This window comes from Diplotaxodon limnothrissa, linkage group LG5 (assembly GCF_057381915.1).
Source record: "Diplotaxodon limnothrissa isolate DT_005_m linkage group LG5, D_limnothrissa_male_GT1.1, whole genome shotgun sequence".
Classification (NCBI taxonomy): Eukaryota; Metazoa; Chordata; class Actinopteri; order Cichliformes; family Cichlidae; genus Diplotaxodon; species Diplotaxodon limnothrissa.
In genome coordinates, this window is record NC_140600.1 from 22,688,214 (window position 1) to 22,703,959 (window position 15,746).

At 41.2% G+C, this 15,746-nt stretch overlaps 1 protein-coding gene across 1 annotated transcript; it reads left to right on the forward strand.

The window, feature by feature from the left end:
• Positions 1-1,066: 1,066 nt before the first annotated feature.
• Positions 1,067-13,883, forward strand: LOC146632312 (myosin heavy chain, fast skeletal muscle-like). The gene is made up of 40 exons (XM_085353285.1): positions 1,067-1,123; positions 1,391-1,606; positions 2,642-2,785; positions 2,873-3,029; positions 3,153-3,180; positions 3,275-3,386; positions 3,467-3,559; positions 3,658-3,721; positions 3,834-3,932; positions 4,070-4,173; positions 4,384-4,522; positions 4,624-4,742; positions 4,935-5,084; positions 5,237-5,407; positions 5,493-5,799; positions 5,959-6,029; positions 6,126-6,213; positions 7,520-7,637; positions 7,715-7,838; positions 7,969-8,105; positions 8,274-8,529; positions 8,615-8,857; positions 8,944-9,120; positions 9,204-9,349; positions 9,442-9,532; positions 9,609-9,998; positions 10,099-10,225; positions 10,525-10,643; positions 10,730-10,926; positions 11,004-11,187; positions 11,266-11,431; positions 11,547-11,671; positions 11,929-12,237; positions 12,332-12,535; positions 12,624-12,749; positions 12,863-13,033; positions 13,124-13,228; positions 13,327-13,422; positions 13,504-13,635; positions 13,746-13,883. The coding sequence occupies exons 2-40, from the start codon at positions 1,403-1,405 to the stop codon at positions 13,764-13,766; spliced, it is 5,814 nt and encodes a 1,937-aa protein (XP_085209411.1). The 5' UTR covers positions 1,067-1,123; positions 1,391-1,402; the 3' UTR covers positions 13,767-13,883.
• The last annotated feature ends 1,863 nt before the right edge of the window (positions 13,884-15,746 follow it).

Consider the following 15,746-nt stretch of genomic DNA (forward strand, 5'->3'; position numbering starts at 1 on the left):
ACGCTTAATTGTGCCGGCTATGTTCCATAGTCTTGGCAAAAATGTCTGCACGCTTGCCATCCTTGACAAAAGCCTCAACAAGCATCTAACAAACACAAACAATATGGAATTGAATGCCCTAAACAGTGTTAACTCGCTCCGCTTAGATTCACAGGAAAAATCCAGGATGAGGTCATTTTTCAAACATAAAGGAAGAAGAACTGGTACTCTGCTGCTCTACTTTTAGGGATTGTCTCAGTCTCCCTTGTGTGTCCCTTACAAGACTAAGAACAGCTGTTGGCACTGTTGTAAAATGTAATGCCTTGGCAATCCTTCCTTTTCTTTAAAGCTTTTTGGCACTCATTTTATTTTATAATAATTTCTGACTTGTAAGGCCTCTGAAACAGTACCTCAGTGACTTTTTAAAGCTTCCCCAAAGCACTTCGAGGGACTACTGTTGTGCCAGAGACCAATAAAAAGATCCATTAGTCACACCTTTGGACTGTCTGTAACTGCTGACTTGACTTTAGCCAAAAATGAGCCAATTTCCTATCTGTGCTACACATAAACAACCAAAAGCCAACTGCACATCTGTATGTTACATAAAATTTAAAACAAGACAGGAGTATGGAGTTCGAAATGCTGCTTCATCTCCGTATTTTTGCTGAAGGCAACACAACCTGACTGTGTTGGTAATTACAGGTACAGGAATTCTGGCATGTAAGACGTCCAGAAGACATAAACTGTGCGATGACAGAGGTGGAGGAAAGAACTGGTGCACAAGGATAACACCACACAGCATGACCAAATAGAGAAACCCACTTGTGATAGGCTCCCATCATTTGATATAAAAGGAAGAGCAAGCCACCACCAAGCACAGGCACCCAGCAAAGGTAAGTATCTTGGGGAGGTCATTTATTCCAGTACTTTGCCATATCATAGGAATCAGGCTGGTTATTCACATTTTTATGTTTCCAAACAGATTTTTCTTTAGAAAAAATAGAAAATTAATTTCTATTTAATACTATTTTAAAACAAAGAACCACTGACTTAACTGTCTAATTTGTGAATTTTTGTTCCTTATTTCAGAAGTCTGCAGTGAAGTCTGACAGGAATACCCATTTCTCATCTGGTGTCCTCCAAGGTAAATGTGATCAGTTTTCGTGATCAAGAGTACCAGTGCATGAGTAGGACAGACACAAGAGCGGATCTTTATGAGCATCTCTTGTTGGTACTTATTGAATCCCTGGCTTGAGAGTAGCTACTCTGAGAGTAGCTACTCTCAAGCCTTCTCTTCTTAAAGGAATAGCATGTTTGACTGTATAGGTAGCTATAAGAGTGTGAATATATGTAATATATACACTGCTGACAAATAAGATGAATGACTCCTCTCTTGTTTCCTCACTTGCAGTAAAGGGTCATCATGAGTGGGGACGCAGAGATGGAGTGTTTTGGCGCGGCGGCCATGTACCTCCGCAAGCCAGAAAGAGAGCGCATTGAAGCTCAAAATATTCCATTTGATGCTAAAACAGCATACTTCGTGAGTGAGCCCAAAGAAATGTACCTCAAGGGGAAACTTACTAAGAGAGAGGGCGGCAAAGCCACCGTGGAGACTCTGTGCGGGAAGGTGAGAGTAGTGACACTTGAATTTGTGCAGCTTCAAATGTGAATTCAGACTGCTCAAGTTATGAATAACTATATGGATATGTTAACTATATGTAGCATGGTCCAAATATCTGAAACCAGAGAGGTTTGGGTATATTTACATGTAACACACGAAGTCATGACATGTAAGATATATTTGGAATTTTCAGAATCTGACAAACTCTTTTCAGCAATCAAATGTAAACTTGTGAGATTGCCCTGAAGCCATTCTTCACCACATGATAGCAGAAAACATGGCATCACAACTGAGTGAAAATGTCATAACTCAAGTTGTTATGGTAAGAAAGAAGGGGCTTTTCTCAGCATAATGGTTAGACTGAAAGTTTCACTTGGTTCAATTCAAGCCAGTGATGTGAATTTCCTTTGGAGTTGAACCAAGCTGGTGTTGTAAAAAACAACAACAGCAACAACAAACAAACCAACAAAAAATGCAGGTGCAGCTATAATGCTAAATTAAAACACTTCTCAGAAGGAGGAAGAACAGAAAGAACAAGGCCAGACATACCCAGAATTTCACTGTTGATAAAGTTCAAAGTTGTTTGACACCAGACTTGAATCACTAAACAATACACCAAAGAATACTAGCACTCCTTTCTTCTGAGATACGGTAAAACCTCCGGTTTTCATCGCTGTGAACAAAACAGACAGCAAAATCTTTACATGAACTACTTGAAGAGTAACAAAAGCCAAGTACTGTTAACTGTCACAGCTTAATGTGTGAATGAGTGTGGCACGAATAGCATTGTCCGATTCATTCTGACAATGCTATTCTTGCCACATATTAAATCTGAAATACAACCTTGTGCAAAGTAGACTAAGACGAAGTAGCTTTTTGGACCCATTTGGATGTATTCCACAGTCAAAAACTGATCAGAAGGCCAAATGAATAATTCAAAATAAGAATGAGAATAAAACAAACAAGATTAAAAACAAATATCACAATTTAGACAAAACTGCTTAATTCTATCTGAATTTACATTTGTGCCTTCTTTGGCAGACTATCACCGTGAAAGAAGATGAAGTCTTCCCAATGAACCCTCCCAAATTCGATAAGATTGAGGACATGGCCATGATGACCCACCTCAGTGAGCCTACTGTGCTGTATAACCTCAAAGAGCGCTATGCAGCATGGATGATCTACGTGAGTTGATCAGAACTCCATAGCTGATACTCGTGCTCACGACAAAAGGAAGATATGCATCATAAATGATCCTCTCTGACTCCACAGACCTACTCTGGGCTGTTCTGCGTCACTGTGAACCCCTACAAGTGGCTCCCAGTGTATGATTCAGGGGTTGTGGCAGGATACAGGGGCAAGAAGAGAATTGAGGCTCCACCCCACATCTTCTGCATCTCTGATAATGCCTATCAGTTCATGCTCCAAGGTAATAAACCTTTTTAAGATACAATGTGTCCTGATCATTTTGTAAGCTACAGTTCAGAAATAAAACAGCTGCAATTCAAAAGTGAACGAATTATTTTAGCTTGATGATTTTGGTCTCTTACAGACAGAGAAAATCAGTCCATCCTGATTACGTAAGTACAAAGCATGCTTTTATATGATGAGCATTTCCAAAAGTATTATTTGCAATATCGAAATTACAACTCTAAAACTCCTTACTCTAACCAGTGGAGAATCTGGTGCAGGAAAGACTGTCAACACAAAACGTGTCATCCAGTACTTTGCAACAATTGCAGTGGCTGGAGGAAAGAAAACCGAGCAAGTTCCCGGCAAAATGCAGGTAAATGAAGTTGCAAAATATGAGATCTAAAAATCAATCAAAGAATTCCTGTACTCACAGCTCATGAACGGTGTCTTTAGGGGTCACTGGAAGACCAAATCATTGCAGCAAACCCACTGTTGGAAGCTTATGGTAATGCCAAGACTGTGAGGAATGACAATTCTTCACGTTTTGTAAGTTATTTTGGTGATTTTACCTTAATTCTGTGGTAAAAATTCACAGTTCATGTTCACTGTTGCATTTATAATTGAAACATTATTCTCCTGCTTAGGGAAAATTTATCAGAATTCACTTTGGGACAACTGGAAAACTGGCTTCGGCTGATATTGAAACATGTATGATTTTTGTTTTGGTTTTACTTATGTATTTATTTTTGAGGGAATTATCAGACTGCTTTGACTGCTACAAGGAAGATTTGTGATAACCACGAAACTTAAATCTGTACAGATCTGCTGGAGAAGTCTCGAGTGACGTTCCAGCTCTCTGCTGAGAGGAGCTACCATATCTTCTATCAGCTCACAACGGGCCACAAACCTGAGCTCATCGGTTAGAGAATTATACCAAAATGACACCAAAAAACAAAATATAGTGTTTATATATATATATATATATATATATATATATATATATATATATATATATATTGTTCATTATGTTTTATGTATTTTGTTTTTCTCATTTAGAGGCTCTCCTGATCACCACAAACCCATACGACTATCCCATGATCAGTCAGGGTGAAATCACTGTCACGAGTATCAATGACGTTGAAGAATTCATCGCTACTGATGTAAGAACAGCTTCACTCACGACCTTTCACTAATATTAATAACTATATAAACAGAACTCCATGAAGCTCATCATATTGATGTTCGGCTTTGTTAATGGGGAGTTTGAATTAAAAATGTAATAAATGCTGAATCAAAAACAGCTTTCTATTTTACATTAAAATATAATGGGTTCTGTTTGTGCTTATTAAAACTTATTCATCATTTCACAGACTGCCATTGACATCCTGGGCTTCACCGCAGACGAGAAAATTAGCATGTATAAACTGACCGGAGCTGTGATGCATCACGGAAACATGAAGTTCAAGCAGAAGCAGCGAGAAGAGCAGGCTGAGCCAGATGGCACTGAGGGTATGAAGAACATTGTGCACTTTAAGCACTGCTGATTTTGTCACTTGAAAGAGGACCTTTGAGGTAGAGGTTTATTTATTTATGAATTTGTGTTCATATAGTTGCAGATAAAATCGCCTACCTCATGGGTCTGAACTCGGCTGATTTGCTAAAAGCACTGTGCTACCCGAGAGTGAAGGTTGGGAACGAGTATGTGACCAAAGGTCAAACTGTTCCTCAGGTACAGATGTTACAAAGAAAACACACAAATAACAAATGATTTCCTGTAAGACAGTGTCTTTAAACCAAACCCTTCAAGACACTAATACATATTGATAAGGCTTTTTTTTTTTTACCAATAGGTTACAATGGCACTATTTCTAAATTTATAACCACTAATGATAAAATCAATATCCCTTCACTTCAAAATCAGGTCAACAATTCCGTCAATGCTCTCTCAAAGTCGGTCTATGAGAAAATGTTCTTGTGGATGGTCGTCAGAATCAACGAGATGTTGGACACAAAGCAGTCAAGAAGCTATTTTATTGGTGTCCTGGACATTGCTGGGTTTGAAATTTTTGATGTAAGTATGCAGAACTAACACTGCATTGTCTTATGTTCATGTTGCTAATTATGCAAAACATTTTCAAAACAGTTCAGGGTTTAGGGTATGTCAAGAATAAAAGCACAGTCTTGTTTTGGGTGCGCTTGCTGACCTTATCTGTATTTTTTCAGTTCAACAGCCTGGAACAGCTGTGCATCAACTTCACCAATGAAAAACTGCAACAGTTTTTCAACCATCACATGTTTGTCCTGGAGCAAGAAGAGTACAAGAAAGAGGGCATTGAATGGGAGTTCATTGACTTTGGTATGGACTTGGCTGCCTGCATTGAGCTTATTGAGAAGGTGAGCCGTGTGCTGTCCATTTGCACACATAAAACAATAGAAAACAACTTGAAACTGTTTTTTTATGCTTCTTTCATCATGGCAGCCAATGGGCATCTTCTCCATCCTTGAAGAGGAGTGCATTGTCCCCAAGGCAACAGACATAACCTTCAAGAACAAACTCTATGACCAGCATGTTGGCAAAAGTGCCCCCTTCCAGAAACCAAAGCCTGCCAAAGGCAAAGCTGAGGCCCACTTCTCCCTGGTGCACTATGCTGGTACTGTTGACTACAATGTTAATGGCTGGCTGGAGAAGAACAAAGACCCCCTGAACGACTCTGTGGTACAGCTCTACCAGAAGTCTTCAACAAAGCTGTTGGCTTTCCTGTATGCGTCACATGCCTCTGCAGAAGGTGATGATCATATTTTTAGGACAGAATTCAGAGTTTCCATTGTTTTCATTATATTTCAAAATGATCAGATTTAGTACAGAACAGAAAAATAATTACATTATAAAATAAAAAATTATATTTAAAGTCATTTAAGTTTATATCTGACATTTAATGTTTCAGCTGAGGGAGGTGGAAAGAAAGGTGGCAAGAAAAAGGGTGGGTCTTTTCAGACTGTATCTGCTCTGTTCAGGGTAAGCATAAAAATATTTTTTTTTTCCTCAGATGCGTAGGTAGCATCCAGGGTTTACTTTCCATCATGTGAAAATTTGAATATTTTCATATTTTAGGAGAATCTGGGCAAGCTGATGACGAACTTAAGGAGCACTCATCCTCATTTTGTACGCTGTCTCATTCCAAATGAATCAAAAACTCCTGGTAAAGACTGGTAACAATAATGTAAATTAATGCATTTTAAGGTCTGTGAAGGTTCTCAGTCATCCAGGTCATCGTAGTCAAAGGAGCTTGCAAAGAAAAGCGTCTGGACTTCTTTAAGTTACTTGAAGACGTTTCACCTCTCATCCAAGAAGCTTCTTCAGTTCTAAGGTCAAATGGTGGAGAGTCCCAGATATAAACCTAGTGGGAGTAACCCCCCACAGAGGGACAAAAGGACCCCCTTTTGTCCCTCTGTGATGATGATGATCCTCTAATCGCCTGAGCCAAGGTGTGAAACTGGGTGTGGGTCCCAATCAGCCAGAGTTTCGGGTGAGTTCATTGTGAAACCTGGCCCCACCTTATCATGCGAATTCCTAAGATCAGATGGCCCAGGATGTGAGTGGGCGTTAAGGCGTCTGGGAAGGGATCTCAAAACTGGATTATAGATGGCAGAGAGTTGGTGTCGTAAACCCCCGCCTCTGTTCAAAGATGGTCGCTCACAGTGGACATAGATGGCTTCTTTCACTCCTCTTTCAAACCATCTGTCCTCTCTGTCCAAAATGTGAACATTGGCATCCTCGAAAGAGTGTCCTTCATCCTTAAGATGCAGATGGACTGCTGAGTCTTGTCCTGTGGAGGTGGCTCTTCTGTGTTGTGCCATGCGCTTGTGAAGTGGCTGTTTGGTCTCTCCAATGTAGAGGTCTGGGCATTCCTCGCTGCACTGTACAGCATACACCACATTGTTAAGTCTGTGTTTTGGAGTTTTGTCTTTCGGGTGAACTAGTTTTTGTCTGAGCGTGTTACTGGGTCTGAAATGCACCGGGATGTCATGCTTGGAGAAAACTCTCCTGAGTTTTTCTGATACACCGGCTACATAGGGGATGACAATGTTGTTGCGTCTGTCCTTCTTATCCTCCCTCGCTGGTGTCTGGTCTTCTTTTCTGTGCCTCTTTGCTGACATTAAGAACGCCCATTTAGGATAGCCGCACGTTTTGAGTGCTTCCTTTACATGTGTGTGTTCCTTCTTTTTTCCTTCAGGCTTAGAGGGAACATGTTCTGCCCGGTGGTGTAGGGTCCTAATTACTCCAAGTTTGTGTTCCAGAGGGTGATGGGAGTCAAAGAGGAGGTACTGGTCCGTGTGTGTGGGCTTCCGGTAAACTTCGATGTTGAGGTTGCCGTTCTCTTCAATGTGAAACGTCTTCAAGTAACTTAAAGAAGTCCAGACGCTTTTCTTTGCAAGCTCCTTTGACAATGCATTTTAAGGTAAATGTAATGCCATGTACATGACTGAATTTAATATGGGTTTAAGGTCTCATGGAGAACTTCCTGGTCATCCACCAGCTAAGGTGTAACGGTGTGCTGGAGGGGATCAGGATCTGCAGGAAAGGGTTCCCCAGCAGAATCGTCTACGGTGACTTCAAGCAGAGGTGATTACTAAGAATAAAGACATTTGCCACAATCTAAAGATCAACTTCTCCTTAATTCATCATGTACCCCCAATCAGATACAAAGTGTTGAATGCCAGTGTCATCCCTGAGGGACAGTTCATCGACAACAAGAAGGCCTCAGAGAAACTCTTGGGCTCCATTGATGTTGACCACACACAGTACAAGTTTGGCCACACAAAGGTACAGTAACAAAAAATGCAAACTTTTGTTGGTATTTTAAATAAACTGCTGCTAAATCAGGATACTTTAAGCAGGTATTACAATTTTGCTTTTGACAATGCTGTATGTGCTCTGTATGACTATTTTTCAGGTGTTCTTCAAAGCTGGTCTCCTGGGTCTATTGGAGGAGATGCGTGATGAAAAACTCGCTATCCTTGTCACAATGACGCAGGCTCTCTGCAGAGGTTTCCTCATGAGGAGAGAGTTTGTCAAGATGATGGAACGCAGGTACTGTAGGCATAGTGGCTTTACACACCAAAGGGGATTTTTACAAATGCAGATGACAACTTCAATGTAATTTCTGCGCTAATTTTTTTCTTTCTGGTTCAGCCCATAGTTTTTATTACAGTTTTTCAGATCTAAAAATACCAATTTTTCTCAATCTTCTATCCTCAGGGAGGCAATTTACTCCATCCAGTACAACATCCGTTCATTCATGAATGTCAAAACCTGGCCTTGGATGAAGTTGTACTTCAAGATTAAGCCTCTGCTGAAGAGTGCAGAGACGGAGAAAGAGATGGCCGCAATGAAAGTGGACTTTGAAAAGACCAAAGAGGATCTGGCAAAGGCTCTGGCTAAGAAGAAAGAACTGGAGGAAAAGATGGTTTCTCTGCTGCAGGAGAAGAATGACTTACTGTTACAAGTGCAGTCTGTGAGTTCAGTCGCTACCTTGCATGCACAGTGTCTACTGATTATCAAAGAATTAATTTGATTAACAAACTTGTGTTGCCTTTTAGGAAGGTGAAAACCTTGCTGATGCAGAGGAAAGGTGTGAGGGGCTCATTAAAGCAAAAATCCAGCTTGAGGCCAAACTCAAAGAGACAGCTGAGAGACTGGAGGATGAGGAGGAAATGAACGCTGAGCTGACTGCAAAGAAGAGGAAGCTGGAGGACGAGTGCTCTGAGCTGAAGAAGGATATTGATGACTTGGAGCTGACCCTGGCCAAAGTGGAAAAGGAGAAACATGCCACTGAGAACAAGGTCATACTCCCTCTTTTAACAATGTATTGTTTTGTTAAGTGTTGCGAAAATCATTTGTAAGTTTATATTCATGTCAACTTCTTTAGGTCAAAAACCTCACAGAGGAACTGGCTGCTCAAGATGAGTCCATTGCCAAGCTGAGCAAAGAAAAGAAAGCCCTCCAAGAGGCCCATCAGCAGGTCCTCGATGACCTGCAGGCAGAGGAAGACAAAGTTAACAGTCTGACGAAGGCCAAGACCAAGCTGGAGCAGCAAGTGGACGATGTGAGTATTTTTAAAACTCATCTGAAAACCAACAGTCCACTAATACACTTTCTAAATCCATGAAATATCTCTGTCTTTGGTAGCTTGAAGGTTCCCTGGAGCAAGAAAAGAAGCTTCGCATGGACCTTGAGCGGGCTAAAAGAAAGCTTGAAGGTGACCTTAAACTGGCCCAAGAAACCATCATGGATCTGGAGAACGATAAGCAGCAATCTGATGAGAAAATAAAGAAGTAAGAAAAATAATTCATATATATTTATCTGCACTAAAATATTCTCTGATAAATACAACTGTAATATGCCATTATCATTTTTTCCCCTTTAGGAAGGACTTTGAGATTAGCCAGCTCCTGAGTAAGATCGAGGATGAGCAATCTCTGGGACTGCAGTTACAGAAGAAGATAAAGGAACTTCAGGTATAATTAGAAGTATTTACTATAGCAAAAAATCTTCAAATATGTTCAACTTAGCTTAAACTTTTTTGTGTTTTAGGCTCGTATTGAGGAGCTCGAGGAGGAGATTGAGGCTGAACGTGCTGCTCGGGCCAAGGTGGAGAAGCAGAGGTCTGATCTCTCCAGAGAGCTGGAGGAGATCAGTGAGAGACTCGAGGAAGCTGGCGGAGCAACTGCAGCTCAGATTGAGATGAACAAGAAGCGCGAGGCCGAGTTTCAGAAGCTGCGGCGTGATCTCGAAGAGGCCACCCTGCAGCACGAAGCCACCGCCGCAGCTCTCCGCAAGAAGCAGGCTGACAGCGTGGCCGAGCTAGGAGAGCAGATTGATAACCTGCAGAGAGTCAAACAGAAGCTGGAGAAAGAGAAAAGCGAGTACAAGATGGAGATTGATGACCTTGCAAGCAACATGGAGGGTATTGCCAAAGCCAAGGTAATCAGAGCGCTAAACTTGCAAAAGTGGAAAATAAACTGTAATTTTATTATCTATGTATGTATTTATTTATTTGCTAATACATGATTTATTTCATCAGGCAAACCTTGAGAAGATGTGCAGGACATTGGAAGATCAGCTAAATGAGCTCAAGTCAAAGAACGATGAAAATGTTCGTCAGCTGAATGATATCGGTGCACAAAAAGCACGACTTCAGACTGAAAATGGTACGAAACTCACTTCATATGAAAAACATGTTGTGATAGTGGTACTGAGGCAAAATGCAACCAGCAGCGAGATCTGTAACAATGGAAATTCACATACATTTTTACAAGTTAAAAATGTAGTGATGTGGATATTTCTAACCTCATTAGGAATGCTATTCACAAGTTTAGGGTTCATTAAGGTTTTTAATGTCGTTCTTCTTCAGTTGCAACAGCGGAAAATTTATGGTGCATCAGTGTATGCTTATTTCCTGCTCTTGTTGCTGTTGAGTGCTGCTAATAACTAAAAAATCGTTGCTTAGGTGAATATTCACGGCAGATCGAGGAGAAAGAAGCTCTTGTGTCTCAGCTGACCAGAGGCAAACTGGCCTACACTCAGCAAATTGAGGAGCTTAAGAGGCACATAGAGGAGGAAGTCAAGGTAACAGAATTTGAAAACTGTGTGAGAAGAAAAGGCGAAAAAATGTTTTCTGTCAAATATTTATCTGGTTTTTGTTCGGATTATAGGCCAAGAACGCCCTGGCTCATGCTGTCCAGTCAGCTCGGCATGACTGCGACCTCCTCAGGGAGCAGTATGAGGAGGAGCAGGAGGCCAAAGCTGAGCTGCAGCGTTCAATGTCCAAGGCAAACAGCGAGGTGGCTCAGTGGAGGACCAAATATGAAACTGATGCTATTCAGCGCACTGAGGAGCTGGAGGAGGCAAAGTAAGTCTCCAACCTTATATTTTTTCTCGTGTCGTGATTAATATACAGCAAGTCTGAAAATTGAATGTTCTTAACAGGAAAAAGCTCGCCCAGCGTCTCCAGGATTCTGAGGAGTCCATCGAAGCTATGAATGCAAAATGTGCCTCTCTGGAAAAGACCAAACAGAGACTGCAGGGTGAAGTGGAGGACCTGATGATCGACGTGGAGAGAGCTAATGCTCTGGCTGCTAACCTTGACAAGAAGCAGAGAAACTTTGACAAGGTACGGTATTTTTGTTTGTATATAAATATGATGAGAGTTTAAAAGAAAGAGAAACTAAATAGTTTGCTGTATCTTCAGGTTCTTGCAGAGTGGAAACAGAAGTATGAGGAAAGCCAGGCAGAGCTGGAGGGATCTCAGAAGGAGGCTCGTTCTCTCAGCACTGAACTGTTCAAGATGAAAAACTCCTATGAGGAAGCTCTTGATCACCTGGAGACCCTGAAGAGGGAGAACAAGAACCTGCAACGTAAGACCATTAATCCAGTTTTCACCAAGCACTCTGTCAATAAAATACACTTGAGACGAATTTTGAATGTTTAAATCGACCAGTATGCTCATGTACTGAAAATCTGCTTGAACAGAGGAGATATCAGACCTGAGTGAACAACTTGGCGAGACCGGTAAAACCATCCATGAGCTTGAGAAGGGAAAGAAGACAGTGGAAAGTGAGAAGTCAGAAATCCAGACAGCTTTGGAAGAGGCCGAGGTAAAACTGAATCTACGATTCCTGAGCTGAGTTTGGCTTCTGTGCAAAAGAAGTGCATGTTCTGCTCAAACAATTTGAAGCATATCTGTGTGAGATTTATCCTTGAAAAGTATTCGATGCACTATGTCTGAGCTATCTTTTCTTCTTTATTCACCAGTTTGTACACTCAGTACAAACTGTACAAACATTCAGTTTGTATATTTATACTAAAGGAAACGTTGTGTGCTGTAGTTAATATGGTTCACTCTTTTTCAAAGGCTACTCTGGAGCACGAGGAATCCAAGATCCTTCGCATTCAGCTTGAGCTGACCCAAGTCAAGAGTGAAGTTGACAGGAAGATTGCAGAGAAGGACGAGGAGATTGAACAGATCAAGAGGAACAGCCAGAGAGTGATCGAGTCCATGCAAACTACTCTGGATGCTGAGGTCAGGAGCAGGAATGATGCCCTGAGAATCAAGAAGAAGATGGAGGGAGACCTGAATGAGATGGAGATTCAGCTGAGTCATGCCAACCGCCAGGCAGCTGAATCCCAGAAACAGCTGAGAAATGTGCAGGGACAGCTGAAGGTGGGTCCACTGAAGGATTTGCCCGAACTTTCTAAAATTATCTGAAAAGTAGCTTAAAGTGGGTACTGTTACCTCTTAATGTCGCACATTTCAGGATGCCCAGCTCCATCTTGATGAAGCCATTAGAAGCCAGGAAGACATGAAGGAGCAGGTTGCAATGGTGGAGCGCAGAAACAACCTGATGCAGGCTGAGATCGAGGAGCTGAGAGCTGCACTGGAGCAAACAGAGAGAGGCCGCAAGATTGCTGAACAGGAGCTGGTTGATGCCAGCGAGCGTGTGGGACTGCTGCACTCTCAGGTTAGTTACGATTCAAAAACTTCATATTTTTATAATTTGAAGGGTGAAAGTCCAAATATGTGATTCATTATCCTGTATTTCCTTTCAGAACACCAGCCTTATCAACACCAAGAAGAAGCTGGAGGCTGATTTCATTCAGATCCAAGGTGAAGTGGAAGATGCTGTCCAGGAGGCCAGAAATGCTGAAGAAAAGGCCAAGAAGGCCATCACTGATGTGAGCCACCCTGATGAATGTCTATAGTGCAGTAGCATTACTCTACCAACTATATTAGTTGGTACAACAATACAAATGACAGTTACAACAATACATATGATATGAAATTTCAGGCTGCCATGATGGCAGAAGAGCTGAAGAAGGAGCAGGACACCAGTGCTCATTTGGAGAGGATGAAGAAGAACCTGGAGGTGACAGTGAAGGACCTGCAGCACCGCCTTGATGAAGCTGAGAACCTGGCCATGAAAGGTGGCAAGAAGCAGCTCCAGAAACTGGAGGCTAGGGTGAGTCTCATGAGAGCCATCTGACTGATTCGCTGTAAGCTGGGGAAACATTTTATATTTTAAAAATAACTGCATACATCCTTTGTCAAGGTCCGTGAACTAGAGGCTGAAGTTGATGCTGAACAGAGGCGCAGCGCTGATGCTATCAAGGGAGTGCGAAAATATGAGAGAAGAGTAAAGGAGCTCACCTATCAGGTCAGCTGATTACTACTACAAAACCACAGTAATGAAAATACCATGCTTAAATGAGTATTACATTTATACCAGAATAACTAATTAATGCTTTACAACAGACGGAGGAGGACAAGAAGAATATTGCCAGACTTCAGGATCTGGTGGACAAGCTCCAGCTAAAAGTGAAGTCCTATAAGCGACAGGCTGAGGAGGCTGTAAGTAGACCTGATTCCCATGAAACACACTTTGTATAACTCAGTGCACAGGGTTTAACTTCACTGTGGCTTCTTCTACAGGAGGAGCAGGCCAACAGTCACCTGTGCAGGTACAGGAAGGTGCAGCATGAAATGGAGGAAGCTCAGGAGCGTGCTGACATTGCTGAGTCTCAAGTTAACAAACTCAGGGCGAAGAGTCGTGAAATTGTCAAGGTAAAAAAAAAAAAAAGATCTAGCATGAATCAAATTTGTAGAAATATTCATCCTGTTAAAATCGAGACTATCCAGCCAAATTTTTAAGTGCCACTGTTTTGTCATTTCAGACCAAGGAAGCAGAGGAGTGATGAAGAAATCAAGGTTGTAAATTAACAAGAAATCATACAATATGATTGTCTTGTTAGCTGTTCACATAAGCAAAGTGACAGTGCTGTGACAACCTAAAGTCAATAAAAGTTAGATTGATGCACCTTTTGTCTCTGTGCTCTTATTTTTGAATGACTCTGAACCTTTTTAAAGTCTCTAACACCCTGGTTATTGTTGTGTAAACCTATCAGTCTGGTTCTAGTGTGAAAGCATGAAGCTGCATTCATACACAAGATTACATGTCTCCATATGTGGATTTTCACCTTTCAAAAACAGAAATTTAACAGAGCACAAACAACAGAGTTTGTATGCTTTTAGTTGTTCAAGGCGCAAACAGATTTGTCCAAAATTCAGCTTCAGCTTTCAGGCCCCTCTTCTGTGAAACGGGCTCCCAGTCTGGATTCAGGAGACATACAGCCACCTTACTTTTAAGATTAGGCTTAATGTTTTCCTTTATTAACTATAAAGCTTATAGTTAGGGCTGGATCATGTGACCCTGAATCCTCACATTGTTACACTATAATAGGCCTAGGCTGCTGGGCTCTTCGCATGATGCACCGAGTGTGTTTTGTTCACTCACCCTATTCACTCTCTATATGTTTATATACCTCTCTGCATTTAATCATTAGTTACCATTAATCGCTGGCTCTCAACAGTGTGTCTTTTGTCCTGTCTTCCTTCACCCTCAACCAGTCACAGCTGTTGACTGCCCCTCCCTCAGCCTGGTTCTCCCAGAGGTTTCTTCCTGTTAAAAGGGAGTTTTTCCTTCCTACTGTCACCAAGTGCTTGCTTATAAGGAATTGTCTCATTGTTGGGGTTTCTCTGTGTTATTTTATTTACACACACATATACATATATACGTATATACACACACATATACATATATATATATATATACACATATATATACTCACACATATATACATATATATGTATATATACGTATGTATGTATATATATATATATACATATATATATATACATATATATATACACATATACACACACACATATATATATATATATATATATATATATATGAAACTCTGGCTGAAACGCTGATTGGGACCCACACCCAGTTTCACACCTTGGCTCAGGCGATTAGAGGATCATCAGGGGGTCCTTTTGTCCCTCTGTGGGGGGTTACTCCAACTAGGTTTATACCTGGGACTCTCCACCATTTGACCTTAGAACTGAAGAAGCTTCTCGGATGAGAGGTGAAACGTCTTCAAGTATCTTAAAGAAGTCCAGACGCTTTTCTTTGCAAGCTCCTTTGACTTTTAAAACTTCTCTATTAACCTGGAGCAGAAATACTGAGCTGGGTGCACAATAAAGACAAACTTACCTGCTCTCCAGGTTGTAGCTCTTTGAACCAAACAAAGATGGCAGCAGGAAGTGACTAGTTGTGCATAAGTACAAAAGCTAAATATCCATTCATTCAATACATTAATTATTAGAATGTTCAATAAATGTTCGTATTACTTATTTATTTACTTAATTCTTTTTTGGAAAACTGAGCATCTTATCCTAAATAAGTTGGGATGATTGCTTGATCAGACATCCAAGTTTAGGATAAATGACAGTCCATTCAAAACAAAACTTTATTAAAACCATTACAATACATTCAACATTTAGCCACCTAACACATTGAGACGAGCAAATAAACGCTGGACCTTTTGTAAGCAGAAGCCCTGCCCCGATCTCCACACAGTGCGTGTGGAGATCTTAAAGACGGGGACGTGTTATTGCCGGAGGTCGCCAGAGGTCAGCATTGCACACTGCACATGCTGTTGCTGTCAGCGGGGAGTTGCTGTTACGGCGTGTAAATAAGATCGCAGATTTCTTATTTGCAGTCGAAATAAAGCTGTTTTTTTTTTTCTTTTTTGTTGTTGACGGATTTCGTCGGTTTCAGTCGATGCGGGATCAGCTTTACGGACCGCGTGTGTGAGATGAGTTTCGCA